The sequence below is a fragment of the Amphibalanus amphitrite genome, unplaced genomic scaffold, assembly GCF_019059575.1.
Source record: "Amphibalanus amphitrite isolate SeventyFive unplaced genomic scaffold, NRLGWU_Aamphi_draft 001791F_arrow, whole genome shotgun sequence".
Classification (NCBI taxonomy): domain Eukaryota; kingdom Metazoa; phylum Arthropoda; class Thecostraca; order Balanomorpha; family Balanidae; genus Amphibalanus; species Amphibalanus amphitrite.
Window position 1 is genome coordinate 21546 of NW_024883284.1, and position 27089 is coordinate 48634.

The 27089-nt window shown below is 50.5% G+C and overlaps 1 protein-coding gene across 1 annotated transcript in view; it reads right to left on the bottom strand.

Annotated features, from left to right (window-relative positions):
* LOC122375185 (TATA-binding protein-associated factor 172-like) overlaps positions 1–24322 on the bottom strand; it is a gene marked incomplete at its 3' end in the record, with an annotated part of 37703 nt that extends 13381 nt beyond the window's left edge. The window contains exons 1-2 of the mRNA XM_043354435.1: positions 24313–24322; positions 23837–24056 (exon numbers count right to left, since the gene is read on the bottom strand). Coding sequence (XP_043210370.1) covers positions 23837–24056; positions 24313–24322 — 230 coding nt within the window. The remainder of the gene's footprint in view (positions 1–23836; positions 24057–24312) is intronic.
* Positions 24323–27089: the final 2767 nt, after the last annotated feature.

Consider the following 27089-nt stretch of genomic DNA (forward strand, 5'->3'; position numbering starts at 1 on the left):
GTCCGCTAAATTTTGTCTCAATTTTTAGTGAACACATATTAGACACCTTTTTAGGGCTTAACAACCAACTCCAAAATTAGACCTCACTTGACCTGACCTTGAACTGGCCTTGACCAGAAATTCATCCAGATGTGGTCCATATCACTTATTGAGTGTGCCTATTGAATTCTATGAATAAAATGACCCATAAAACATGTGTCACGCATGCCTTTTCTATATTCCGTTTTTGGTGACCTGACCTGACCTTGACCTTGATCTTTTCATGATATAATATGCAACGAATATGGTCTTGGTAGCCTAAGAACACGTTTTGGGCAATCAGTCTCAGTCCAATCTTCGGCAACCACGGTGCAAGGCCGATACTGCAGAAACTTGCATTTTGTACCCTTGACCTGACCTTGAACTGACCTCTCACCTACTCAAGCAAAAAAAAACGGCTCTTTAGATCCGCCTTGTTTAGCTTTCGATTGCCGTTTTCCCCGTCTTTCTACGACCATAATTTCGGAAGTTAGACAGGGGGATCTGCCCCCCCCCCCCAGCAGGGCGCGGGTTAATTTGTGTTTCTTTGGTGCAAGAAAGCAAGAGTCGGGTCAACTGAGGTCAAATGCGGTCAAACTATGTTTTTGCTAGTAACTCGGCATAAAGCAGGGGTACAGCTTCAACAATGACGTCATTGTATCCCTTTCAATCAGCCGAGTCGAATGACTGCAGCATTAATAATTAAGGTGAAATTAAGAGCTTCAGAACTCGTAAAACAAATGTGAATATTTTGAGAACCACTTGACGGCGTGAAATAAGAACATGATTTTCGCGCAATCAGGAGCTCAAAATCTATAAGTTGCACAATTTTGAGCCAAATCTGAGGGGTCCGGGAATGTGCACGCGAATCTGAATGTGAACATAATGCAACTTTATGCACGTGCTTAACCCGGCGGCCGCTGGGCCTCCGCCCCACCCGCCGGCCGCTGGGGGGGGGGGGGGGCATATAGTTGCCCCCCTTTACTTCCGCGACGATATCGTCGCAACGCGAAGAGATAGAGAAGCGAAACTTTGCACACATCTTCCTGAATACCTAGCCGAGGTTGTGTCCAAATTTGGTGTCGATCCCATTTGAAATGACGTCACAGTGACGTCAGAAGTGAAATTATAGATTTGCGACTCTCATATTCCTCACCATACATCAGATATATGGGACCGAATATAAAGGGTCGATTATTGGTCAGAAACCAGATGGAAGTGTAGTTAGATGTTTTAGGATGACAGCAGGTGCTGTTTAGTTCATTTACAGCTGAGGTTCATGCTCAGCGTCATCAGAAACGGTCCATATCGAAAAACGACAAAACTTTATGACGTCACTGTGACGTCATCTTAGTTGATACAACCACCAAACTTTCCTCAAACATTGCCTAGGTATTCATTTGAAGCTATTCCAAGTTTCGCCTTCGTAGCTCATCAGGTTTCGGAGATATTTCACAAAACGTAAAGGGGGGCAACTTTATGCCCCCCCCCCCCCAGCGGCTCGTGGGTTAATTAAAGAGGGAATCGAGAGGCAGGAGAAAATTCTGTCAAATTATGCAATGTGAATTTTCGGGCATTTCATGCACACAATTTATTGTTTTTACAGTAATGTTTTGAGCATCTGCCAGAGGCGATGCCGGGGTCCAGGGTGAGCGATACGAGCATGACCTCTGGCCGGCCTCCAGACTGTTTTTGTCCAGTTGTCAGACACCGGTGCCTCCGTCATACGGCAGTTTTACTCCTGATGGTGGCATAGGACCCGATTGTCCTCCCCGTGGCCTAGTGGATAAGACGTCCGTCTCCTAACTCGGTGGCAGCGAGTTCGCGGCCGGGGAAAAATAGGATTTTGCTACAGCGTGCATCTTATGATACAGGACATGACCGTACTGCAGAGGCCCTAAACTGAATGGAAAGTTTCGCCGAACTGGACCACTGATGCCCATGCACAAGTAAATATTTTAAAGAATTAGACTATACATGTGTTCCGAAATTAAACATGTTGATAGGCTAATGTTATGCAAAATATCAATGGAGTTTTACAATGAAAATAGTTGTGGTGAATAGTAAATCCGAGAGTGTTAACCCGCGCCCCACTGAGGTCTGCGTATAGCGCGTCCTACTGGGGGGGGGGGCTCTTCATAGCTCCCCCCTCTTAACTCCGAAACTACTAGCCGATCTTCAAAATTTAAACGGCGTCTGATAGCCCCGGAAAAAAACTGTCGAAAGAAACCTTATTTAATTGACCTCGAGGTCAACAATGACGTCACAGGTCAGGTCAAAGTAAAAATTATTAGCATTTTGGCTTGTTCACATTTTGGGCTCTGGCTGCGGTCTTACAAGTCAGATCAGGCTCATTTTTGGTTCACACACTGGTGAACAGATGCTTTAGATCCCCTAAGGGTACCAAACTTGTACTCGTACTTTGATTTTCCGGTCAGCGTCAGGTCATCACAGGTTACGGAAATATTATATCATGCATCGGTCACGTGACACATGTTTATGGTCCATTTAGGCCATAGATCTCAAACTTCATGTCGTTTGTGTCATTTGAGGTCATTTTGAGTTTAATTTAGCTTAGGTCAGGTCATTTACAGGTAAAAAGGTCAAATTTTGAAGTTAAATTTTTTTCAGCAAAAAATGTGCATTTGATGGAGTTTGAGCTCAGGAACACGATGGTGCTATTTATATTGGTGTACATTTTCGAACAAGTACTGAAAAATTGATTTCAAAAATTTATAATTGTGAATTTTTTGCAATAATGCGTATAACTTGGCCATTTTTGAAGATTTTTAGCTAAAACTTGCTTAAGTTATAAGCATGTGTTCTAGGTATCACATATATTCCGTTTTTTTTTTCGAAAAGTCAAAAGGTTTTTGAAAAAAATAAAAATTTAAATTTTGAATTGTATTCTACTATTATCTACTATTAAAAATCTTAAAAAGTCCGCCGCCCACGCCGCCCACGCCGACGTCGGGGTTACTCCCAAAAACGCTCATTGCAAAGCCGTCGATTGACGCAGGAGGGTGAAAATTTTACCACTCGTGGGTCACGTAAATGAACAGGTCGTATTAAATTTTGGGCACGATGTGGCCGGGGGTGCGCCCGTGGCGCGTGCTCATGTGCGGCATAGGTTTAGCATTAGAATCGGCAAAAACAGGCTATTGCTCGGAAACGGTAATGGCTACGGGGGTGAAATTTCCATGCCAAGTCGAGCGCGTGCATTCATTTGTCGTATTAAATTTTCGAGGATGTGGGTTCAGCGGTGTGCACGTGGTGGGGCCGCGACCGGTGCCGAGCAGAGGGCACGTGCTTTAGGCTCAGTTGTTCGCTTAAAAAAAACTGAGTCAAAAGCATCAGAGCCGGGAGGTCGTTGACCTTTGACAACGAAGGCCGACGCAAGGCACCGCTCGCCAAGGGGATTCGCCAGTAAATACAATCAATTTGTTTTTGTAATATCTCAGCCGTTTCTGGGCCGATTTAGCTGAAACTTAAGCACTGTCGGTGGTAGTGCAGGGTAGGGTAGGGTAGGGTAGGGTAAGGTAGGGTAGGGTAGGGTAGGGTAGGGTAGTGTAGGGGTAGGGTAGGGTAGGGTAGGGTAGGGTAGGGTAGGGTAGGGTAGTGTAGGGGTTGGGTAGGGTAGGGTAGGGTAGGGGTAGGGTAGGGTAGGGGTAGGGTAGGGTAGGGTAGGGTAGTGTATAGAGATAGGGTAGGGTAGGGTAGTGTAAGGGTGGGGTAGGGTAGGGTAGGGTAGGGTAGGGTAGGGTAGGGGTAGGGTAGGGTAGGGTAGTGTATAGAGATAGGGTAGGGTAGGGTAGTGTAAGGGTGGGGTAGGGTAGGGTAGGGTAGGGTAGGGTAGGGGTAAGGTAGGGTAGGGTAGGGTAGGGTAGGGTAGGGTAGGGTAGGGTAGGGTAGTGTAAGGGTAGGGTAGGGTAGGGTAGGGTAGGGTAGGGTAGGGGTAGGGTAGGGTAGGGAAGTGTAGGGGTAGGGGTTGGGGTAGGGTAGGGTAGGGGTAGGGTAGGGTAGGGGTAGGGTAGGGTAGAGTAGGTTAGGGTAGTGTAGGGGTAGGGGTAGGGTAGGGTAGGGTAGGGTAGTGTAAGGGTAGGGTAGGGTAGGGTAGTGTAAGGGTAGGGTAGGGTAGGGTAGGGTAGGGTAGGGTAGGGTATTGTAGGGGTAGGGGTAGGGTAGGGTAGGGTAGGGTTGAATTGAGTAACACCCTAACTTACAAAGGGCTCGAACAACTCACATGCATCACCATCATACTTTACAGTTCAATTAAAAGCAGTTACCCAGTTCTTCACAAATAATACCAATAAAAATGCAAGTTTCTACACCCAAACTAATGCATCCGTTAATCATACATATCGAAACATACAGTTATCGCGTAAACCTGTACCTCTAGTAAATCTTAAAAAGTCCGCCGCCGCCGGCGGGGTTACTCCCTAAAAGGCTTATTACGGCGCCGTCGATTGACGCAGAAGGGTGAAATTTTGACGACTCGTGGGTCACGTCATTCAACAGGTCGTATTAAATTTTGGGCACGATGCGGCAAGGGGGTGCGCCCGTGGCGCGTGCTCATGTGCGCCATAGGGTTAGCATTAGGGCCGCGACCGGCGCCGAGCAGAGGGCACGTGCTTTAGGCTCAGTTGTTCGCTTAAAAAACTGAGTGGAAATAATCAGAGCCGGCAGGTCATTGACCTTTGACAACGAAGGCCGACACAAGGCACCGCTCGCCAAGGGGATTCGCCAGTAAATACAATTAATTTGTTTTTGCAATATCTCAGCCGTTTCTGGGCCGATTTAGCTGAAACTTGGACCGTCGGTGGTAGGGTAGGGTAGGGTAGGGTAGGGTAGGGTAGGGTAGGGGTAGGGTAGGGTAGGGTAGGGTAGGGTAAGGTAGGGTAGGTTAGTGCAGGAGTAGGGTAGTAGGGTAGGGTAGGGTAGGGACTAGGGTAGGGACTAGGGTAGGGTAGGGTAGGGTAGGGTAGGGTAGGGTAGGGTAGGGTAGTGTAGGGTAGTAGGGTAGGGTAGGGTAGGGTTGTAGGGTAGTTAGGTAGGGTAGGGTAGGGTAGTAGGGTAGGTTAGGGTAGTAGGGTAGGGTAGGGTAGGGTAGGGTAGGGTAGGGTAGGGCAGAGTAGGGTAGGGAAGTAGGGTAGGGTAGGGTAGGGTAGGGTAGGGTAGGGTAGGGTAGGGTAGGGTAGGGTAGGGTAGGGTAGGGTAGGGTAGGGTAGGGTAGGGTAGGGTAGAGTAGGGTAGGGTAGTAGGGTAGAGTAGGGTAGGGTAGGGTAGGGTAGAGTAGGGAAGGGTAGGGGTAGGGTAGGGTAGGGTAGGGGTAGGGTAGGGTAGGGTAGGGTTAAATTGAGTAACATCCTAACTTACAAAGGGCTCGAACAACTCGCATGCATCACCATCATACTTTACAGTTCAATTAAAAGCAGTTAGCCAGTTCTACACAAATAATACCAATAAAAATGCAAGTTTCTACACCCAAACTAATGCATCCGTTAAATACGTATCACCAGTATAACGCCTTTTGGGGCGACTAACGGAGCGAGCGAGAGGGTGAGCCTTGCACGTGCGAAATTTCGACGGGGTACCTCCAGCTGACTTGTGCACGGCACCCTACTAACCGGTCTCTAGCGATGTGCCAAATTTGAGCACAATCGGCCCAGCCGTTCTCGAGATCTGGAAGCGGCACCCTGCACGTGCGCACGTGCAAAATGGGTCCCAACTGACTCTTGCACGGCACCCTACTAACCGGTCCCTAACCATGTGCCAAATTTGAGCTCAATCGGTCCAGCCATTCTCGAGATCTGGAATCGACCCCTGCACGTGCGCACGTGCAGCAGCACCCCAATTCTGGCACATGGATATGCATTGCCTAGTGGGTGCCTACCTACATGCCAACTTTCAGTGCAATCGGCCAAGTAGTTACCGAGATATTGCAACAATTACAAAACTGACACCTCTTTGTTTTGCACGTGGCACGTGCATAAGGGGTCACCCACATGCATCGGGAATAGTCCAATACTTGGTAGAAGGAATGAAGATACCTTACAAAAATTACCGCGTGTAAATCGGTCAAGTGGTTGCTGAGATATAAGCGTCGCAGAATCGTGACCACGGCCGGCCGGCCGCTCATACTCAGAAATTTCCGTTAATCTAAGGAAAGACTACGCTCGCTTCGCTCGCTCCGTAAAAACATACAGTTATCGCGTAAACCTGTACATCTAGTCTACTATTATAAATCTTAAAAAGTCCGCCGCCGCCCACGCCGCCGCCGTCGGGGTTACTCCCAAAAACGCTTATTGCGGCGCCCGCGTCGATGGACGCAGGAGGGTGACATTTTTGCCACTCGTGGGTCACGTAATAAAACAGGTCGTATTAAACTTTGGGCACGATGCGGCCGGGGGTGCGCCCGTGGCGCGTGCTCATGTGCGCCATAGCCCATAGGGTTAGCATTAGAATCGGCAAAAACAGGCTATTGCTCGGGAACGGTAAGGGCTACGGGGGTGAAATTTTCATGCCAAGTCGAGCGCGTGCATTCATTTGTCGTATTAAATTTTCGAGGGTGTGGGTTCAGCGGTGTGCACGTGGTGGGGCCGCGACCGGTGCCGAGCAGAGGGCACGTGCTTTAGGCTCAGTTGTTCGCTTAAAAAACTGAGTCAAAAGCATCAGAGCCGGGAGGTCGTTGACCTTTGACAACGAAGGCCGACACAAGGCACCGCTCGCCAAGGGGATTCGCCAGTGAATACAATCAATTTGTTTTTGTAATATCTCAGCCGTTTCTGTGCCGATTTAGCTGAAACTTGGACTGTCGGTGGTAGTGCAGGGTAGGGTAGGGTAGGGTAAGGTAAGGTAGGGTAGGGTAGGGTAGGGTAGGGTAGGGTAGGGTAGGGTAGGGTAGGGTAGGGTAGGGTAGTGTAGGGTAGGGTAGGGTAGGGTAGGGTAGGGTTAGTGTATAGGTAGTGTATTTTTAACGCCCGACACTGAGGAAGTCAAATAAGAAATGGGCGCGATATAGCCTCGCAGCTGGTGCGCCCTGTCACTCCAAATCATCATCGGTAGTGTAAGGGTGGGGTAGGGTAGGGTAGGGTAGGGTAGGGTAGGGTAGGGTAGGGTAGGGTAGGGTAGTGTATAGGGATAGTGTAGGGTAGGGTAGTGTAAGGGTGGGGTAGGGTAGGGTAGGGTAGGGTAGGGTGGGGTAGGGTAGGGTAGGGTAGGGTAGTGTAAGGGTGGGGTAGGGTAGGGTAGGGTAGGGTAGGGTAGGGTAGAGTAGGGTAGGGTAGGGTAGGGTAGTGTAAGGGTAGGGTAGGGTAGGGTAGGGTAGGGGTAGGGGTAGGGGTAGGGTAGGGTAGTGTAGGGGTAGGGGTAGGATATGGTAGGGGTAGGGGTAGGGTAGGGGTAGGGTAGGGTAGGTTAGGGTAGTGTAGGGGTAGGGTAGGGTAGGGTAGGGTAGGGTAGGGTAGGGTAGGGTAGGGTAGGGTAGGGTAGGGTAGGGTAGGGTAGGGTAGGGTAGGGTAGGGTATTGTAGGGGTAGGGGTAGGGTAGGGTAGGGTAGGGTAGGGTAGGGTAGGGTTGAATTGAGTAACATCCTAACTTACAAAGGGCTCGAACAACTCGCATGCATCACCATCATACTTTACAGTTCAATTAAAAGCAGTTACCCAGTTCTTCACAATTAATACCAATAAAAATGCAAGTTTCTACACCCAATCTAATGCATCCGTTAATCATACATATCAAAACATACAGTTATCGCGTAAACCTGTACCTCTAGTAAATCTTAAAAAGTCCGCCGCCGCCGTCGGGGTTACTCCCTAAAAGGCTTATTACGGCGCCGTCGATTGACGCAGAAGGGTGAAATTTTGACGACTCGTGGGTCACGTCATTCAACAGGTCGTATTAAATTTTGGGCACGATGCGGCCGGGGGTGCGCCCGTGGCGCGTGCTCATGTGCGCCATAGGGTTAGCATTAGGGCCGCGACCGGCGCCGAGCAGAGGGCACGTGCTTTAGGCTCAGTTGTTCGCTTAAAAAACTGAGTGGAAATAATCAGAGCCGGCAGGTCATTGACCTTTGACAACGAAGGCCGACAAAAGGCACCGCTCGCCAAGGGGATTCGCCAGTAAATACAATTAATTTGTTTTTTAATATCTCAGCCGTTTCTGGGCCGATTTAGCTGAAACTTGGACCGTCGGTGGTAGGGTAGGGTAGGGTAGGGTAGGGTAGGGTAGGGTAGGATAGGGTAGGGTAAGGTAGGGTAGGTTAGTGCAGGAGTAGGGTAGTAGGGTAAGGCAGGGTAGGGACTAGGGTAGGGTAGGGTAGGGTAGGGTAGGGTAGGGTAGGGTAGTAGGGTAGGGTAGGGTAGATGTTGTGTTGGTCACTGACCTTTTATGTCAGAGGTCACTAACCTCATAAGAGGTATCCGTGTTTTAACTGTACGTGCCGAGAACGCGATATTTTATCTGAGGAAATTTGAACGTTCTCTCGGCACAAACTGAGTGGTGTTATAATTTGGTCTTGAATATGTAAGGCACTCGAATACAGGAATTAAACTAAACGAACTCTAAGTTACAACATAATGGCGACAAGGATGATGAATTAATTAAGTAGAGTAACGTAACGTCAGATATCGAGTGTTACCATGATAATTTTTTATTTGAGAGAAGATTGGTGCAAAGTAACTTAACAGACGTTTGATTGAGTTGGAGTGAGGCTGAACGGTGAACTGGGTCGCGACTGTTGCATATAATTGTGGATATCACTGTGGACCCGGAACAGGCCACAGCAAGTAAATATGGCGCTCAGTCTCAGCACTCCAGAGAAGTTCCATGAAGGTGAAGACTTCGATATATGGCTAGATGGATTTGAAGTGTACCTGTGTGCTTTAGGCATAGAAGAAGTGACTCGGAAGAGAGCACTGCTGCTTCATTTACTGGGCACTGACATCCAACAGAAACTAAAGGATATGGCTGAAATTGAATCCGATTCAGCACTGCCAAATGACTATGAACGCACCAAAGCAAAGCTGAGACGTATTCTTAAACCCCAGGTCCGAACTCTGTACGAAAGGAACATATTCCACAACATTACCATGATGGACCGAGATGAAAATATTAGAGATTTTGTGGGGCGCTTGAAGAAACAGGCAGAGAAGTGTGACTTTACTCGGGAGCAGAAAACTGAGCTCATTCGTGATATGATATTCTCACGGTGTCCGCACTCTTCGCTGCAAGTCAGAATGCTTGAGGCACAGCACCTGACGGCAGAAGATGCAATCAAAATGTGGGAGTCGTTTCTGCAGGTCCGAGTACAGGCAAAGAAACTTCAAGAGATGAATCTGACAAAAGAAGTCAATCCGAGTCCGGAGCAGGAGCCGAAGAAAGAAGGAGAGTCGGCCTACCGAGTCGTCGGTGAAAAGGGCCAGAAAAGTCCGTTCCAACACGGCGACAGAAAAGGCGGACAGAGTCGAGGCCCATGCTACCGATGCGGAAGGAGTTCGCACAAAGCGAGTGACTGTTTAGTCACCAGAGGGAAAACGTGCAACAAGTGCGGAGGCAAGAACCATTTTGCCAAGATGTGCAAAAGCCGCCAAGATGATGGACCGAGCTACAAGCGGCGAGTGAATGCCACAAGAGACGAAGTCGAAGCAGATCGGACAGTGAGTGATTTCGACGACTTTGCGTTCACGTCCGAGAGCAGCAGCGCTGAAGGACGTGGCACACTGACCTCAGTGCAGCTAAACGGTCAGATTGTGAGGGTTTTGGTTGACACAGGAGCCTCAGCAGATATTATAACAAGAAAGGACTTCAAAACACTGGTCGGTTTCAAGACAGTGAAGACCAACCGGCGTCTGCTGCCGTATGGCTCGAAGATCCCTCTGAAGCTGGATGGTCAGTTCTTGGCGACAACGGCGGTGAACGGCAGAGAGGTCCAGAGCTGCTGGCTGATCGCGGCCCACGGCCAAGTTTCGCTTCTGAGTGGAGTAACGGCAGAGCTGCTCGGACTGATATCCACCGGGAAACACGTCAATCAAGTAGCGGAGAACGGCAGCCAGCGCCTATCACTCGAAGCGATTCTGAAGGAGAACAAGGATGTGTTTGAAGACAAGTTAGGACAACTGGCTGACGTAAAGGCCCATTTGAGGCTAAAGGAAACGGCAGAGCCCGTTTTCAAGGGAGTCAGAACGGTCCCATACGCCCTGCAAGACCAAGTTGAGAGCGAGCTGAAGAAATGGGAAGACAGTGGAATTGCTGAGAAGATCGAATATTCTGAATGGGGAACGCCACTGGTGGTGGTTCCGAAGCCCGGAGGAGGCATCAGGATTTGCGGTGACTACAAGTGCACTGTGAACCCTCAGCTTGAGGTTCCGAAACATCCAATGCCAACCTTAGAAGACATTCTGGCAAAGCTGCCAGATATGAAGTTGTTCTGCAAGTTGGACCTCAGCACAGCGTATTTGCAGATGACGCTGGACGAAGAGAGCCAGAAGATGACGGTGCTGAACACTCCGAGGGAACTGCTGAAGATGAAGCGGTTACCATACGGGATAGCAGCCTCTCCAGCTATATTCCAAAGCACGATGGAGAAGGTGCTTGAAGGCCTTCCAGGAGTGACATGCTTCCAAGATGACGTCCTTGTAGCGGGACCAACAGAGGCTGAAACATTAGAGCGGTTAAGTGAAACGCTGAAGCGACTGAAGAAGTGGAAGCTCGTCCTAAAAAGGAAAAAGTGCGAGTTCATGATGAAGTCGATTCGGTATCTTGGAGTGGAACTCAGCGGTGACGGCGTGAAACCAGTGAAGGAGAAGGTGACCCCGGTGTTGGACGCTCCCAGACCTCGGAACACGGGCGAGTTGAGAAGCTTCCTGGGAGCTGTGACCTTCTACGCCAGATTTGTGGCTGCTATGTCGAAAGTGGCAGCGCCGCTGCACAGACTGCTGAAGAAGGGCCAAAAGTGGAAATGGACGGCGACTGAAGAAGCCAGCTTCAACGAGCTGAAGAAGAGGCCCACTCAAGCACCCGTCTTGGCACATTATGACGGACGGAAGCCAATGCGTTTGATCACGGACGCCAGTCCGTATGGCTTAGGAGCCGTTCTCGTGCAGGTGGACGGAGACGGGAACGAGAGGCCTGTCAGATTTGCCTCCAGAAGCCTATCCACAGCCGAGAAGAATTATGCCCAGGTCGAACGGGAAGGGCTGGCCGTTATCTTCGGTGTGAAACGGTTCCGCCAGTACCTGTGGGGCAGAAAGTTCTCATTAGTGACTGATAACAAGCCACTGACAACGATGCTGGGACCAAAGACGCCAGGCCCTGCTCTAGCAGCTGCCCGAATGCAAAGATGGGCGTTGATTCTGGCAGAGTATACCTATGATGTGGAGTACAGAAAAGCAGCAGACATTCCCATGGCTGACTTCTTGTCTCGTTTGCCAGTTCCGGAAGCAGAGGAGACTGACAGGATCACAGATGAAGCTTCAGTGTGCTTCCTGGAGCAGTGGGACAGGATGGCGCCACTCACCTGTGAACACGTCAAGAGGGCCACTGGTCGAGACAGAGTTCTATCAAAGGTGGCACAGTACCTCCTCAGCGGCTGGCCGGAAAGGATCCCATCCGAGCTGCAACCGTTTGTCGCGGCAGCTGACCGGACCCGTCGCAGTCGGACACACAGCGCATCCGGCCGTCACTGTATTCCGAAAACCACTGACTCCGGCCGCCCGGCTCGCGGCCGACCCGAGCACCACGTGACCGGCCCAGGCCAAGGTCACCTGAAAGGCGCCGCATCAACAGGCGCGCCCTCGACATTTCCCCCCTTTTCAAAAAAACGAAAACGTTTTCTACACAGCACAACAAAATATGATGCAGTCACACATAAGTACAACAGAACAGTTGGCGCACATAAACACCCTGTTTTCGACGTTTCCGGTTTCACACAGGACACTCAAACACACGCTTCATATTTCGCATGTGCGTACGACGAATGCGACCCCGATCATCCTGTACGTCTACATGGCGACGGCCCACACGTTGCACCACAACATAAGGTCCCAGCCAAGGATCATCCATCTTTGACCTGGCTCCAAATTTTTACACAACACGCGGTCACCAGGTCGATATTCTACATCCTTAGCTCGGTGCCGCCGATCATAATAATGTTTGTATTCACACATTCGCTCAGCCTGCCGCTCCCGAGCCCGCTGGAATACCTCCGATAACAACCGCAACCTTTCAGAAATGAAATCATCTGAGTACTTTCGCACTGGACGAGTAGCTAAATCAGAAATAGGGCTATGAGGGTATCGTAAAAAGTACAAGAAAAATGGGCTGAATCCGTGTGTCCGGCATGGCTCATTGTTCAACGAAAACAGGATTCCCGGAAGGAGCAGCTCCCAATCGGCTCCATTGGAAGACGACAGTGCTCTGAGACGCCGTTTAATGTCTAAATGTCGCCGTTCAATTTTGCCCACTGCCTGATGGCAATAGCCCACACTGACTCTGGTCTGAACCCCAAAGAAGGTACACATTTCTTTAACCCTGTTATTTTTCAAAAGGTTCGAACCAGCATCGCATTCAGTGCGCTCAGGCGGACCAAACGTCAGAAAGTGATGAGCTAGTGCATCAGCTACACAGTCCGCCGAACCCGTTTCTAACGGGTATGCACTAACAGATCCTGAAAATTTGTCAATACAAGTAAGCAACTGACATTTTGATGAAATGGTACTACGAGGCATAGAAACGATATCTATGACTAGGACCGCATTTGGGCAATCAGCCCCCTGTGGTATCAAAGGCGGATTTTGAGGGCGTGTGTCCTTTTTCTTGCTGCAGCGTCTACAGCTACGGACGTATTCCTCACAAAGACGTTTCATACCTGGCAGCCACACCCGGCGGCGAAGTACCTCGCACATCTTACCCGCACCGCAGTGCGCCGCTGTGCTCACGTCGTGATGACAGCGCAGAAGCTCGAACCGTTTGGCCGCCGGCCACACGATCACAGGCGTCGTCTCAAACTCGCGCTGATATCTGACAAGCACCCCGTTCTGCAGCGAGAATTCCGCTATACATTCCCGTCTAAGCGCCACGGGAGTGGATCGAGGCCATTTACCATGCCGCAGACGGTGAGCAATGGATCTGCAGTCCCTATCATGTTTTTGGTACCAAATCAGCGATTCTCTGGTAAGCGACAACTGCGATAGAAAATCTTCAGAAATCAGGTTAATTTCCCCTGATTCTGAATCCTCGTAGGCTTTGCCACGACGATCTGCTTCAACAGGAGTTGCAAAACCAGCACCTCCGTCGCCCACAGACGCCTCTTCCCTCGCCGGCTGAGGATCCGGTGCTGTCGGCCCGCACCGGCCTGAAACACCGCTCTCTGTGGCGGCACCATCCGCTGCAGCCGGACCCGCCGCGCTGCCGCGCCCAGACGCCCGTCTATCGCCGCCGGAGGCGCCACAGCCGCGCTCCGGCCGGCTCAGCGGCCGCCTTGATGCACCGCCCTTGTCAACTCCCTCCGGGGGGAGTGAACCGAGTCCTCGTCTGACACATCCTCATCTGACACAGACATTTTCCCGTCAGTCCGCTCATGAAAACGCGAAATTGCGTCCACATGTTGCATTTGCGATGCAGGCCTATGCTCGGTTTCGAAGTGAAATTGACTCAAAAATGCTCTCCATCGAATCAACCTCGGGTTCACGCAATCCTTGTTTTTTTCAAAATTTGTAGGGCGCTTTTACAATCACAAAGCCACTTAAACTCCGCGTCGGCTAGATACTTGTACCACTTTTTAACCCCTTGAATAAAAGAAAAAAGTTCCAACTCGAAAATGGTCCACTTCCGTTGAGCCCGGCTATACCTGTTTCCACTGAAAGCGATCACCCGCTCTCTGCCATCAGGGAAAATCTGTGCGAGCATTTGACCAGACCCAGTGGACGAAGAGTCCGTATATAGGAGAAAGGGGTAGCCCCTCTTTGGATAGCTCAATATTCTATTTTCGCACAGCTCTGCTCTTAGATTACCAAAACACCGAGTTAATTCATCATCCCAATAATACTTCTCGGCGTTGCATAATTTTACCAGCGGCTCGGCTATACTTGAAAACGAGGGGACATATTTTCTAAACCAAGAAATTAAAACCAAAAATTCTCTTCGCTTCTCTTAACGATTCGGGGCGCGGCATGTCCCGGATCACGCGAATCCTTTCCGGATCCATCCCGATCCCATCTGGGGTAATCAAATGGCCCAGATACTTAAGAGATGTCTGAAATAATTTGCATTTCTCAGGCGCTACTTTCAATCCTGCTGACTGTAGCCGCTCAAACACAGTATGAAGTAACTTAAAATGGTCTTCTACGGTCTCAGACACCAATAGGATATCGTCACTGTAAAGGTAACATCCTTCAATGTCCCCCAACACTTTTCGCATTGCAAGGTGCAAGAAGTACGAAGACTGCATACACCCCATGGGCATTCTCCGAGGGTAGTACGTCTTACCGAGTGCGTGGAATGCGCAAATCTTGCTCGACTCGTGTGACAACTGAAGACACCAAAAGGCGTGGCGCAAATCTAGTGATGAAGCCACTTTCCAACCTCCCAGAGAAAAGACGAAATCATCTATTTCAGGAAAAACAAATCGCTTTGGTAGCAAGCATTTATTCAGCGCCCTTAAATCCTGTACAATGCGATATTCATTCGAACCCTTTGGAATCAATAAAATAGGACTGTTCCAGTCCGCCGGCTCACCTTCCTCTAACACCCCGCAGGACTGTAATTCATCAAGCTGAGATTTTAACTGCTCCTCCCGAGACCAAGGAATAGGATAGGGCTTGACAAATTGAGGGCTTGTTCCTCAAAGTCAAAGTCAAAGTCATTTATTAGAATTCTTCCACGGGGTGGGTATTAAGAATCCGGTCAGGAATGTGACATGGTGACATAGGAGCTAAGTGAGACCCAATTAAAAATATATGATGCTGATACAATGGCAAAAGCTACGTTAAAACACATCGACGATTACATTAAAACACTCGCGAACGCATCATCCGCATGTAAGAAGTTGACATCAGCAGGTTGACATTCTAAAATCAGGTGCCTATGGCGGTGCCCTTCGCATTCCACGATGCTGCCGCTCTATATGCAAACTCCCGCTGAGTTCTTGCGAGCCGCCACTTCGGGAGCTGCAACTTCCCGGCTGCTACCGCGCGAGTGTCACGTGACGACACTTCGGCCCGGCGGGTGAACATGGCCGACATCGCTGGGGGACATTGGTCATTATACAGGGCTCTCTGGACGTGAACATGATCATGGCGGCGCAGCATCACATCCACCCTCTCCCAACTAAGCGACTCCAACGCCGGCGATATATGCTCGGACCGTCGTGTCCCGGTCACAAGTCTGGCGGCGAAAGTTCATCGTCTTTTGGACGCGCTGCATTTGACACTTGGCGGCTCCTCCCCAGACGGACAGGCAATACTGAATGTGTGGGAACACGTGGGCTTGGACTAAGAGTTTAAGGACGTCAGGTGTGAGGTGGTGCCGGATTTTGTGGAGGGATGCGAGGATGGAGTTGCAGCGACGCACAACCATGGTTATGTGGGGATCCCACGTCAGGTGTCGGTCGAGCAGCACACCCAAAATTTTGACGGTCTGACTTGGCCGAATGTCGTTACCGGAGAGTGAGACGTAGAATGACTCAGTCTTTTTTAGAGTTTGCTGGGTTCCGATGAGAGTGATAAAGGTTTTGTTTTGGTTCATTTTTAGACTGTTGGCCTGGAACCACAGCTGCAAATCGAAGATTGACTGCTCGACACGACATCTGAGCTGAGAGAGATCTGGGGTTGTTGGAAGTGAGTGGTCGAGGAGTTGGGTGTCGTCTGCGTAGGAGAGGAGTCGGCCATGGGTGAGGAAACAGGGAAGGTCGTTGATGAGGATGAGGAAGAGGATTGGGCCGAGGATGGACCCCTGGGCCACGCCATGGGTCAGCGGGAGGGGATCGGAGGAGCCGCCGGTCACTACCTGTCTCCGATCGTGCAGGTAGCTCCGATCGTTCCTGGCTGTCATTCTAAATTTACATCATCACCCCTAAACTTGCCAATGTCAGCATAGCCGCGAGAAAATACCTCCGGGAATGTAGCTAGTAAGGCAGCGAGTTTGTCCCTTTGTGTGCCTGTTATCGGGTCACCTATCACAAATTCCGACAAAATTTCGTCTGTGTCCTTGCCAACAAACCGCCCATCATCCGCCGAAACCGAGTTCACCTCAATGTTGGGCTCATCGGCAGGCTCGCAGCCATCAGGAGCGGCAGCGGCGTCACCCTCACACATATCAACATCTGCGACTGCTTCCGCATACCCAATCACACTCCGCCTGTGCATTGTAATCATCTGATTAGTGCGATTCCTAATGTATATTGGAATCACGTTGTCGGAGAGGGGTTTCAACAAAGCATCAGCCACTTCTACGTTACTGGACCGCTGTCCAACGAAAAGATATTCCGCATCCGACAACGTCCGATCTATCTTAACCTCTAGGCACACCGCTGAACGAGGGGGAACATTGACAGCCTTTTTCAGTCTTAACTTAATCTTAGCACTTTGAGAAGGGGAACAATTAAGAACAACATGGTTATCAGACAAAAACCGCCACCCGAGCACAACATCATGAGTCAGGTTGTGCACAACAACAAAATCAACACCTGTCAATGTGTCACCATACCCCAGCACGTCTACTCTACACTGAGACGACAGGTTCCCAGCGTGTTCAGACTGTGTCCAGAAGCAGACACTAATGGGACGGGCGGCTCCAGTTTCGCGTTAGGGGCGAGGACACTGAAAACTCTACTGTCAATGAGATTTTCTGTCGCCCCGGTGTCTAGAAGGCAATCACTCACCGCAAAACCGTTGATGTTCACTTTGGTGATAGGAAGGTTTACCACCGTCCGCCCCGGCGCACGTTTGGGCAGTCGCGTTTGAGATGCCCGAAGCCTCTGCACGCATAGCATTGCGGCGGACGTCTGCGCTGGTGCTGTTCGTCCTCTGGTGAGGACGAATCCCGCCTGTCGACCGAGGACCGGCCCCCGGCCCGCCGGCCCGGCGAAGATCGCGGTGACGGGGCGCCCGAAGCGCCGCCGCCCGGTGACCGGCCACGTGAGTCACCGCGGCTCCGCCACTCGTCACCAAAGGGCCGCCGCCCCGGGGAGCGGCCGGGAGACCGGCCACCTCGACCCAGCGGCGGGCCTGGTGATCGTCGTCGGAACCCACATCCGTCGCGCCCCGGAGGCACGTTGTAGCGTCGAGAAGTCGTCACCCGGTCCACGCTTTGACGCCGATCCTCCCGGGCTCGAGGCGGCTCCGGCCGGCCGTCGGCCGCGTCCACAGCATCACACTCGGCCCAGTGAACTCTGGGCCCCTCGGCCCTAACACCGCCGTCCTGAAGAGCTTCCTCTCGCAACAACTCGTCGACAGCTGCCTGAAACGTCGCAACACCCTGGCGAGAGAGGAGGAGCTTCTCCTGGTCACTGAGGCCCACCAGCAGATGTCGGTAGAGAGCCGCCTGATAACTGGTGCCACAACAGTTTTTCACTTTCCCTGTCGCGTCGAAAAACTCGGGACATGCCAGCCGTATCATTCTCTTCACTTCCACAGAATACTCGAGGGCCGACATGCTGCCCTTCTTGAGGCCGCTCAGCTGCGTGGCAGCGGCCGCTGTAGAGGTAGTAGAAAAGGCGTGACGAAGGGCTGTCGTCACCTCTGCCCCAGCGGCTGCGCCCTCGACGACTCGCTGTGCCAGTCCGCGGCATCTGGCTGCGATTATACTCGGCAGCTGCGACACCGGAATACCACCCAAGTGAGATAAGCGCTCACACTGTTGAAGAAACGACTCCAGAGACGTTGAGCCGTCAAACAGCGAAAAATCCCCAAGTGCCACTCGCATCACCGGCTGGCTGCCGGCGTCGGTTGCTTCGTCCGGGTTCCCCATGGCCGAATATCACCGAGAGACTGTCTAATAGTCACAGAAAGCGGCCACACCGACTAACAAGACCGATCCCACCGCTGCCACCATGTCGCGGCAGCTGACCGGACCCGTCGCCGTCGGACACACAGCGCATCCGGCCGTCACTGTATTCCGAAAACCACTGACTCCGGCCGCCCGGCTCGCGGCCGACCCGAGCACCACGTGACCGGCCCAGGCCAAGGTCACCTGAAAGGCGCCGCATCAACAGGTGCGCCCTCGACACCGTTTGAAGCAAAGAGGAGTGAACTGTCGCTCACCTGTGGCTGTATTCTCTGGGGTAACAGAGTCGTGGTACCGGAGAATCTGCGAGCCGAGGTGCTCAGTGAACTTCATAGCAGCCACCCGGGCATCAGCAAGATGAAGATGTTGGCACGAAGTTATGTTTGGTGGCCAAAGATCGATGAAGATGTGACAGAAGCTGTAAGAGGCTGTGCAGGATGTCAAGCTGGACAAAACGAGAGACCAGCGGTGTTTCTACATCCGTGGGAACATACGAAGAACCCGTGGGAGCGGATCCATCTGGATTACGCAGGACCTTTCAGAGGTCAACATTACCTAGTCGTAGTAGACAGTCATACCAAGTGGCCAGAGATAGTCACCATGAAGACAGTCACAGCAGAAGCAACAATCAGTGAGCTCTCCAAGATATTTGCAAGGTGGGGAATTCCGGTGCAAGTTGTGACGGATAACGGAGCGCAGCTGACCTCGAGAGAGTTTGAGGAGTTTATGACAAAGCTGGGGATAAAACATATCCGAATCGCACCATATCGACCTCAGTCTAACGGACTGGCTGAAAGAATGGTGCAAACAGTCAAGCAGAAGCTCAAAGCATGTCTTCTGAGCGGAGATGACCGTCCGCTGGAACTACAGCTGTCATCGTTCCTGATGATGTACCGAAACACCCAGCACAGCACCACTGGAGTCGCCCCGGCAGAAGCTATGATGGGGAGAGTGATGCGTACCAAACTCGACCTGCTGAAGCCAAGGCCCGCCGACAAGGTGCTAAATGCACAGGCGAAACAGATGGAAAACGGCAGCAAAAGATTTCCAGAATACCAGTCTGGAGACAAGGTGCTGGTACGCAACTATGCAGGCGGACCAAAATGGAAGGAGGGCCATGTTATTGGCCGAACAGGACCAGTGTCCTATCAGGTGGCAGTAGACGGACTGACATGGTCCCGTCACGCAGGACAGCTGCTTCCGCTGGGACATGCCAGCAAGCCAGCCTCGAGAGCAGCCGATCCACGAGCAGGCTCATCCGAGACACGAATGCTTGGAACTGAAACGGAGTCAAGGAGGAACAATTCACCGCTTCGTCAGCGAGTAACCGAGATGTCCTCCCGCCCAGTGACACGACAATCGGTTCCAGGTGAACCGCGACCACAAGAGGTCAGCACGAGCAACCCAACTGATGACGACAGGGTCCCTGATACGGGCACGACGCTCTCGGGAGCCGGGTCATCTGTTGAACATTCAAATGACGCTGAAAGGAGCACAGAAGGGAAAGATACAGCAGAAGATGGACACAGCGATGGAAACACGTCCTCTGGCCAGGATGTTACTACATACTCTGGCCGAACGAGGATATTCACTAGAAGTGGCCGAGAAGTACGCAGGCCTCTCCGTTTTCAAGCAGGGGAACCATAAAGGTCACAAGCGGAGTGGGGTCACATTTTAGGGGGTGTGAGTTGTTGTGTTGGTCACTGACCTTTTATGTCAGAGGTCACTAACCTCATAAGAGGTATCCGTGTTTTAACTGTACGTGCCGAGAACGCGATATTTTATCTGAGGAAATTTGAACGTTCTCTCGGCACAAACTGAGTGGTGTTATAATTTGGTCTTGAATATGTAAGGCACTCGAATACAGGAATTAAACTAAACGAACTCTAAGTTACAACAGTAGGGTTGTAGGGTAGTTAGGTAGGGTAGGGTAGGGTAGTAGGGTAGGTTAGGGTAGTAGGGTAGGGTAGGGTAGGGTAGGGTAGTAGGGTAGGGTAGGGTAGGGTAGGGTAGGGTAGGGCAGAGTAGGGTAGGGAAGTAGGGTAGGGTAGGGTAGGGTAGGGTAGGGTAGGGTAGGGTAGAGTAGGGTAGTAGGGTAGGGTAGGGTAGGGTAGAGTAGGGAAGGGTAGGGGTAGGGTAAGGTAGGGTTGGGTAGGGGTAGGGTAGGGTAGGGGTAGGGTAGGGTAGGGTTAAATTGAGTAACATCCTAACTTACAAAGGGCTCGAACAACTCGCATGCATCACCATCATACTTTACAGTTCAATTAAAAGCAGTTACCCAGTTCTACACAAAAAATACCAATAAAAATGCAAGTTTCTACACCCAAACTAATGCATCCGTTAAATACGTATCAAAACATACAGTTATCGCGTAAACCTGTACATCTAGTCTACTATTATAAACCTTAAAAAGTCTGCCGCCGCCCACGCCGCCGCCGTCGGGGTTACTCCCAAAAACGCTTATTGCGGCGCCCGCGTCGATGGACGCAGGAGGGTGAAATTTTTGCCACTCGTGGGTCACGTAATTGAACAGGTCATATTAAACTTTGGGCACGATGCGGCCGGGGGTGCGCCCGTGGCGCGTGCTCATGTGCGCCATAGCCCATAGGGTTAGCATTAGAATCGGCAAAAACAGGCTATTGCTCGGGAACGGTAAGGGCTACGTGGGTGAAATTTTCATGCCAAGTCGAGCGCGTGCATTCATTTGTCGTATTAAATTTTCGAGGGTGTGGGTTCAGCGGTGTGCACGTGGTGGGGCCGCGACCGGCGCCGAGCAGAGTGCACGTGCTTTAGGCTCAGTTGTTCGCTTGCAAAACTGAGTCAAAAGCATCAGAGCCGGGAGGTCGTTGACCTTTGACAACGAAGGCCGACATAAGGCACCGCTCGCCAAGGGGATTCGCCAGTAAATACAATTAATTTGTTTTTGCAATATCTCAGCCGTTTCTGGGCCGATTTAGCTGAAACTTGGACTGTCGGTAGTGTAGGGTAGGGTAGGGTAGTGTAGGGGTAGGGTAGGGTAGGGTAGGGGTAGGGTAGGGTAGGGTAGGGTAGGGTAGGGTAGGGTAGTGTAGTGTAAGGGTAGGGCAGGGTAGGGTAGTGAAAGGGTAGGGTAGGGTAGGGTAGGGTGGGGTAGTGTAAGGGTTGGGTAGGGTAGGGTAGGGTAGGGGTAGGGTAGGGGTAGGGTAGGGTAGGGTAGGGTAGGGTAGTGTATAGAGATAGGGTAGGGTAGGGTAGGGTAGTGTAAGGGTGGGGTAGGGTAGGGTAGGGTAGGGTAGGGGTAGGGTAGGGTAGGGTAGTGTATAGAGATAGGGTAGGGTAGGGTAGTGTAAGGGTGGGGTAGGGTAGGGTAGGGTAGGGTAGGGTATGGGTAAGGTAGGGTAGGGTAGGGTAGGGTAGGGTAGGGTAGGGTAGGGTAGGGTAGGGTAGGGTAGTGTAAGGGTAGGGTAGGGTAGGGTAGGGTAGGGTAGGGGTAGGGTAGGGTAGGGAAGTGTAGGGGTAGGGGTAGGGGTAGGGTAGGGTAGGGGTAGGGGTAGGGGTAGGGTAGGGTAGAGTAGGTTAGGGTAGTGTAGGGGTAGGGTAGGGTAGTGTAAGGGTAGGGTAGATGGTAGGTGTGGGATAGGGTAGGGTGTGGTGCTAGGAGGCGATTATGTGGAGTAGTGGGTGCTGTTATTTATTGTGTTATATGTATTGTTTTTATGAAAATATAGCAACTTACATTATTTTATTCGTGTAGCCATAACACTTGGCCACTGAGCCCTGGTGATCTCGCCCTGGCGCACGACTTTGGCCATTGTCAGGCTCCTTTTTTGTCGTGCGCCGAAGGTTTGGGTGGTCTCTTCATGGAAAAACATCGATAGCTCAGAGTAAAATGCAGCTAAAGACATCTGGTCTTCACCAGGGGCCAGGGGGCGTCGAAGTCTAGTAGGAATATCTGGCAATCCCCGGCGTGACGTAACGTCGGGGATGACCGACGGCACCTTGCACTGAAAGATACGGCAGAACGGCTATTTTTGAAAAATGATTAAAAATACTTATGTGCTGTTATGACACATAAAACGCTTATCAGCATGTTCCTCATCATGTGATAAAGCCATATCCGTCGTCGAAAATAGCTGAGCCCCTCCCAATTTCCAACCACCGACCTCATAAGCAAAGGATGTAAGCGTAATCCTTAACCCTCGCCCGCACATGGGGGGGGGGTGGTTGCCACCCCCCCCCCCCAGGCAGTCTTTCTGCTCTGCACTCAACATTTTTAAAGCTAGAAGGCTGATTTTTCGTATAGCTGCTCGTCTATCCTTTCTTGATGTCCCCTGAAAATTTCAAGTTTCTGTGATTTTTGGTTTCGGAGATATGACCTTGTTTTTCAGGTCATGTCATGACCCAAATGGCCAATTCTCAACATCTTGCGTTTGCCATGGGCCTTGTGAGCTTTTGACACCCTGATTTCGGCCTTTTTTGCCAGTCTTACCTCCCACCTATCATGGAACATGTTGTTCGACGATGTACAGGGGTCAAGGTCAGGGTCAAGGTCAACCTAGGTCATCTAAGATAATTGCGTTTTAGGCAAGCTGAATTTACTTTTTGTGAAGTTTTTTGACTGCATTTTTGGTAAAAGCTTCTCAGATCATGATTTCATGTGATATGGACCCAAAAACAATCGGTGCACACATCAGTATACACACAGACACACACAGACATACAAACACATATAATTGACCTTGACCTAACTTGACCTGAAATGACCTCAGCAGCAAAATTATGGTCGGATAGTGTGACAAAGAGGTTCTAGCTGGCTTGGCACCAGAAAATAGCATCGTCATCGGTATTTGATAAGCAGCGCACTTGATATCCAACGGTGACCCAAAACAGCAACATTTTTTAGTTTGACCTGACCTGGAAGGTCAATGACTGACCTGAGAAGGTAAAACTGGGTATCATTGGATTCGCCTCTTCCCAAAGAATCTTTTTGGTCTTTACTGCTAAGCTCTATCTCCAACAGGAACGAAATGGCGCGGGGGGGGGGGGTGGCTACCACCCCCCCATGTGCGTTCTAGGATGGGAAAATGGCATGTGCGGGCGAGGGTTAAGGGCGACTTTCCAATACATATCCGTACATATGCGTCCTTATGGAAATCGGTAGTGTGGCGATTGGCGACGCGCGCGACATCTGTGTGGCGACAAAGTGGCGACTGTGGCGACACCTGGTGGCTGCTTTTCTGCTGTATGTAGGCATTGGGGTTTTGCCAGATATGGTTCCTACTGCTACACAACTATGTTGACCCAATACTAGAAAGTTATTTTGCCAGTAAAAGGCAAGCAAATTGAAAGTCAATTTATAAAATCGCTTATAAATGATAACGAGAAAATAATAAAGAAGTTTTGATTGAATAGTTATTAAAATATTCAACCGTGAAACTATATTCTGGTAGATTAAGTAGAAATTAGTCCGTGCAACCTTGTATTTAGGGCCTTGGTCTTCACTATTGGATAGAAAAAAGATCGGCGCACGTGATGACACCAAAAAATGTGTGCACGTGCAAAAACTTTGAATTGCTAGAGGCACTTCCATTACTAAATAGTCGACCTAGTATATCTGGCTGGCCAGATGCAGACGTAGCGATGGACTCGACGCTATCAATGTACGAAAATGATCCACCTGTCTGCAGCTGTCTGTCACTGCAGACAACCCACCTGTCTGCAGCCAGTTCGGCCCGGCAGCTGAGCGTCGCCAGCAGCCACTGCAGACAACCCACCTGTATGCAGCCAGTTCGGCCCGGCAGCTGAGCGTCGCCAGCAGCCACTGCAAACAACCCACCTGTCTGCAGCCAGTTCGGCCCGGCAGCTGAGCGTCGCCAGCAGCTGCAGCACTGACGGCGTCGAGGTCATCAGTTCATCCAGCTCTGTGAGAGAGTGCCACAATGTGTGCACAAGAGCGGCCACGGCCGACGCTGGAAGGAGGCGCACCAGCCACTCCGTTGAGGCCACCAGGCAGCAGGCAGCCACCGCAGACACGTCGTCACACACGTCACCCAGCCCTGGCGGCGGAGCAAGCACCACAGTAGCATCAGGGTCGTAGCCAGGATTTTACGAGCATACCGCACTCTCCGACAGGGACATCACTCATTTAAGTCTTCGTTCAATGCAAGTACAGGGTCCGGGAAAAAGTTTTGTCCTCTACCTATGACAACACTTGCCGGTCCCTAATCGTTTCAACCCTAAAGGGATGACGGTTCTGGCCGCACCAACGCAGTGAACAGTCCATGACCGCGGGACATAAGATCGCCAACAGACCTCGGGTCATGAGTAGGTACATACCTACCGAGCTACGGAGAGTTTTACAAAGATTGTCCACAGTGTCGCAAAAAGGTCAGAAATTTCTTTCTCGGGAAGCTGAACCAGACAGTCGCCATGCTAGTGAGGCTGAAATGACAAAGCGTGTCATTCCTGATCAGTTGGGACATCTCCCTGCACAGTCCGGCGCTGGTGGGATAAGCACCAGCGCCGGACTGGGACGATCTGGGACGATCAGCAACGCTCCTGGCAGCGTTGCTGATCGTCCCAGATCGGGCGTTCGCCCACCATTTCGACCGTGACAAAAATCGCATTGAAAAATGCGGCCGGAAATAAGGGCCGGTTGGTGAAAACATTGGCCAGGCGGCTAACGCGCAAGCCGCATTATTGCATTATTGCATCTTGCATTATTTATTGCATTACAAAGAGGACATGCCTATGCCTGTTAACGCTGAAGTTTATTTCTTACATTCGTTGCTATTCGTGGGTGATGGGAAGTTGGGAACACCAACGGACGCAAGAATCCGTATTGTACATATACCATTTGCTCGGTTGGTTTGCCTTGAGTCAATGTGGATTCAAATGTCTGCAAATATCTACAAGTCAAAGTATCAAATTTAGCAAGTAGCAGGGGCAATATGGCCGGTGAAGTTTACTCAGAACTTCACGAAACTCTGAACTCCATATACAAGATACAAAGTAAGCCGTGAGCGTTACACGCTAAGGGCATGCTCACAAAAAAATAATAATTATTGTCAGGTTGATTCGAGCATAGGCGGCGGAACGGGGAGGGCACCGGAGCACCATGCCCCCCTTTGATTTGGGAATTTTAACACTAGCCCTATGGGCGTTGCATGGAAAGAATGGGACCAAAAGTCGGCAGTGCCCCCCACCCCCCTTAATTGAAGGTGTCCCGCCGCTACTGGATTCGAGCTAAGGTAAACGGGTCCGCACGTGCGCACTAGCAGACCGCTGCCCTCGTCAACATTTGGAAGCTTCATAACTGCAAGGCGATACCTTGGCTTAACCCTCGCCCGCACATGGGGGGGGGGGGGGTGGTTGCCACCCCCCCAGGCAGTCTTTCTGCTCTGCACTCAACATTTTTAGAGCTAGAAGGCTGATTTTTCGTATAGCTGCTCGTCTATCCTTTCTTGATGTCCACTGAAAATTTCAAGTTTCTGTGACTTTTGGTTTCGGAGATATGACCTTGTTTTTCAGGTCATGTCATGACCCAAATGGCCAATTCTCAACATCTTGCGTTTGCCATGGGCCTTGTGAGCTTTTGACACCCTGATTTCGGCCTTTTTTGCCAGTCTAACCTCCCACCTATCATGGAACATGTTGTTCGACGATGTACAGGGGTCAAGGTCAGGGTCAAGGTCAACCTAGGTCATCTAAGATAATTGCGTTTTAGGCAAGCTGAATTTACTTTTTGTGAAGTTTTTTTGACTGCATTTTTGGTAAAAGCTTCTCAGATCATGATTTGATGTGATATGGACCCAAAAACAATCGGTGCACACATCAGTATACACATAGACACACACAGACATACAAACACATATAATTGACCTTGACCTAACTTGACCTGAAATGACCTCAGCAGCAAAATTCTGGTCGGATAGTGTGACAAAGAGGTTCTAGCTGGCTTGGCACCAGAAAACAGCATCGTCATCGGTATTTGATAAGCAGCGCACTTGATATCCAACGGTGACCCAAAACAGCAACATTTTTTAGTTTGACCTGACCTGGAAGGTCAATGAGTGACCTGAGAAGGTGAAACTGGGTATCATTGGATTCGTCTCTTCCCAAAGAATCTTTTTGGTCTTTACTGCTAAGCTCTATCTCCAACAGGAACGAAATGGCGCGGGGGGGGGGGGTGGCAACCACCCCCCCCCCCCATGTGCGTTCTAGGATGGGAAAATGGCATGTGCGGGCGAGGGTTAAAGGGACTATCCCACCTTTAACATGGGGTTTGAGTTGAGATAGCCAAGTCTGCGGCGAGGTTCAGAAACCACTATCTATCTAGGTTGCAACCCCCGCGGCCTCTTGGTGTTGAAGAAATTCGTTCCCTTCATTTGAAAATGGGCCTTGTACAAGGCCCTATCTTCAACATGGAGCGACCGTTAGTGTGACGTCACCTCGTTTAGTCATTCTGATTTAAATGGGTTTGTTCGTTGAAAAATCGCTTAAAACTTGGTCTGAACTTTGTTGTGGTGCCTACAGAGTAAAAAGAATCAGCTTTATGGCAGTAATGTGGCCTGGGGAAGGAGGTAATTTTGGGCTGTGACGTCACATATTTGAAAGTTTGTGTTTGGAATATGGGAAGCCTAAGATGTTTAATGAAAAATGAATGCCAGAACCGTGTTCCTGGTCATCCAATCTATAAAGTCGGGCACAATTTAACTGGTTTTAACAACATTTTAGAAGGTGGGATAGTCCCTTTAACCTACCCAAGATGCAATCCAAAGCAATCGGAACATGTCATTAAAAAGGGTAAGCACGCGCACGTGTGCAGACCAATACCCTCGCTGACTTGTGAAGTCTACTAATATGCAGGCGCGCACACAGGATTTTTGAATGGGGGGGGGGCACGACCTTCGAACTGGGCCCCCCATGCCGAAGGGCCCCCCCTCCCCAAAAAAAAAACGGTCCGCGGGGCTATATTTCGGTTGGTTTAAAGCTTGAGCAATTGGTTTGTCAATGCATGGTAAAACAATTATTTCGGTACCAGCTTAATTTTCAAAACATATATATTTTTACGCTAGCATGTTTTTTTT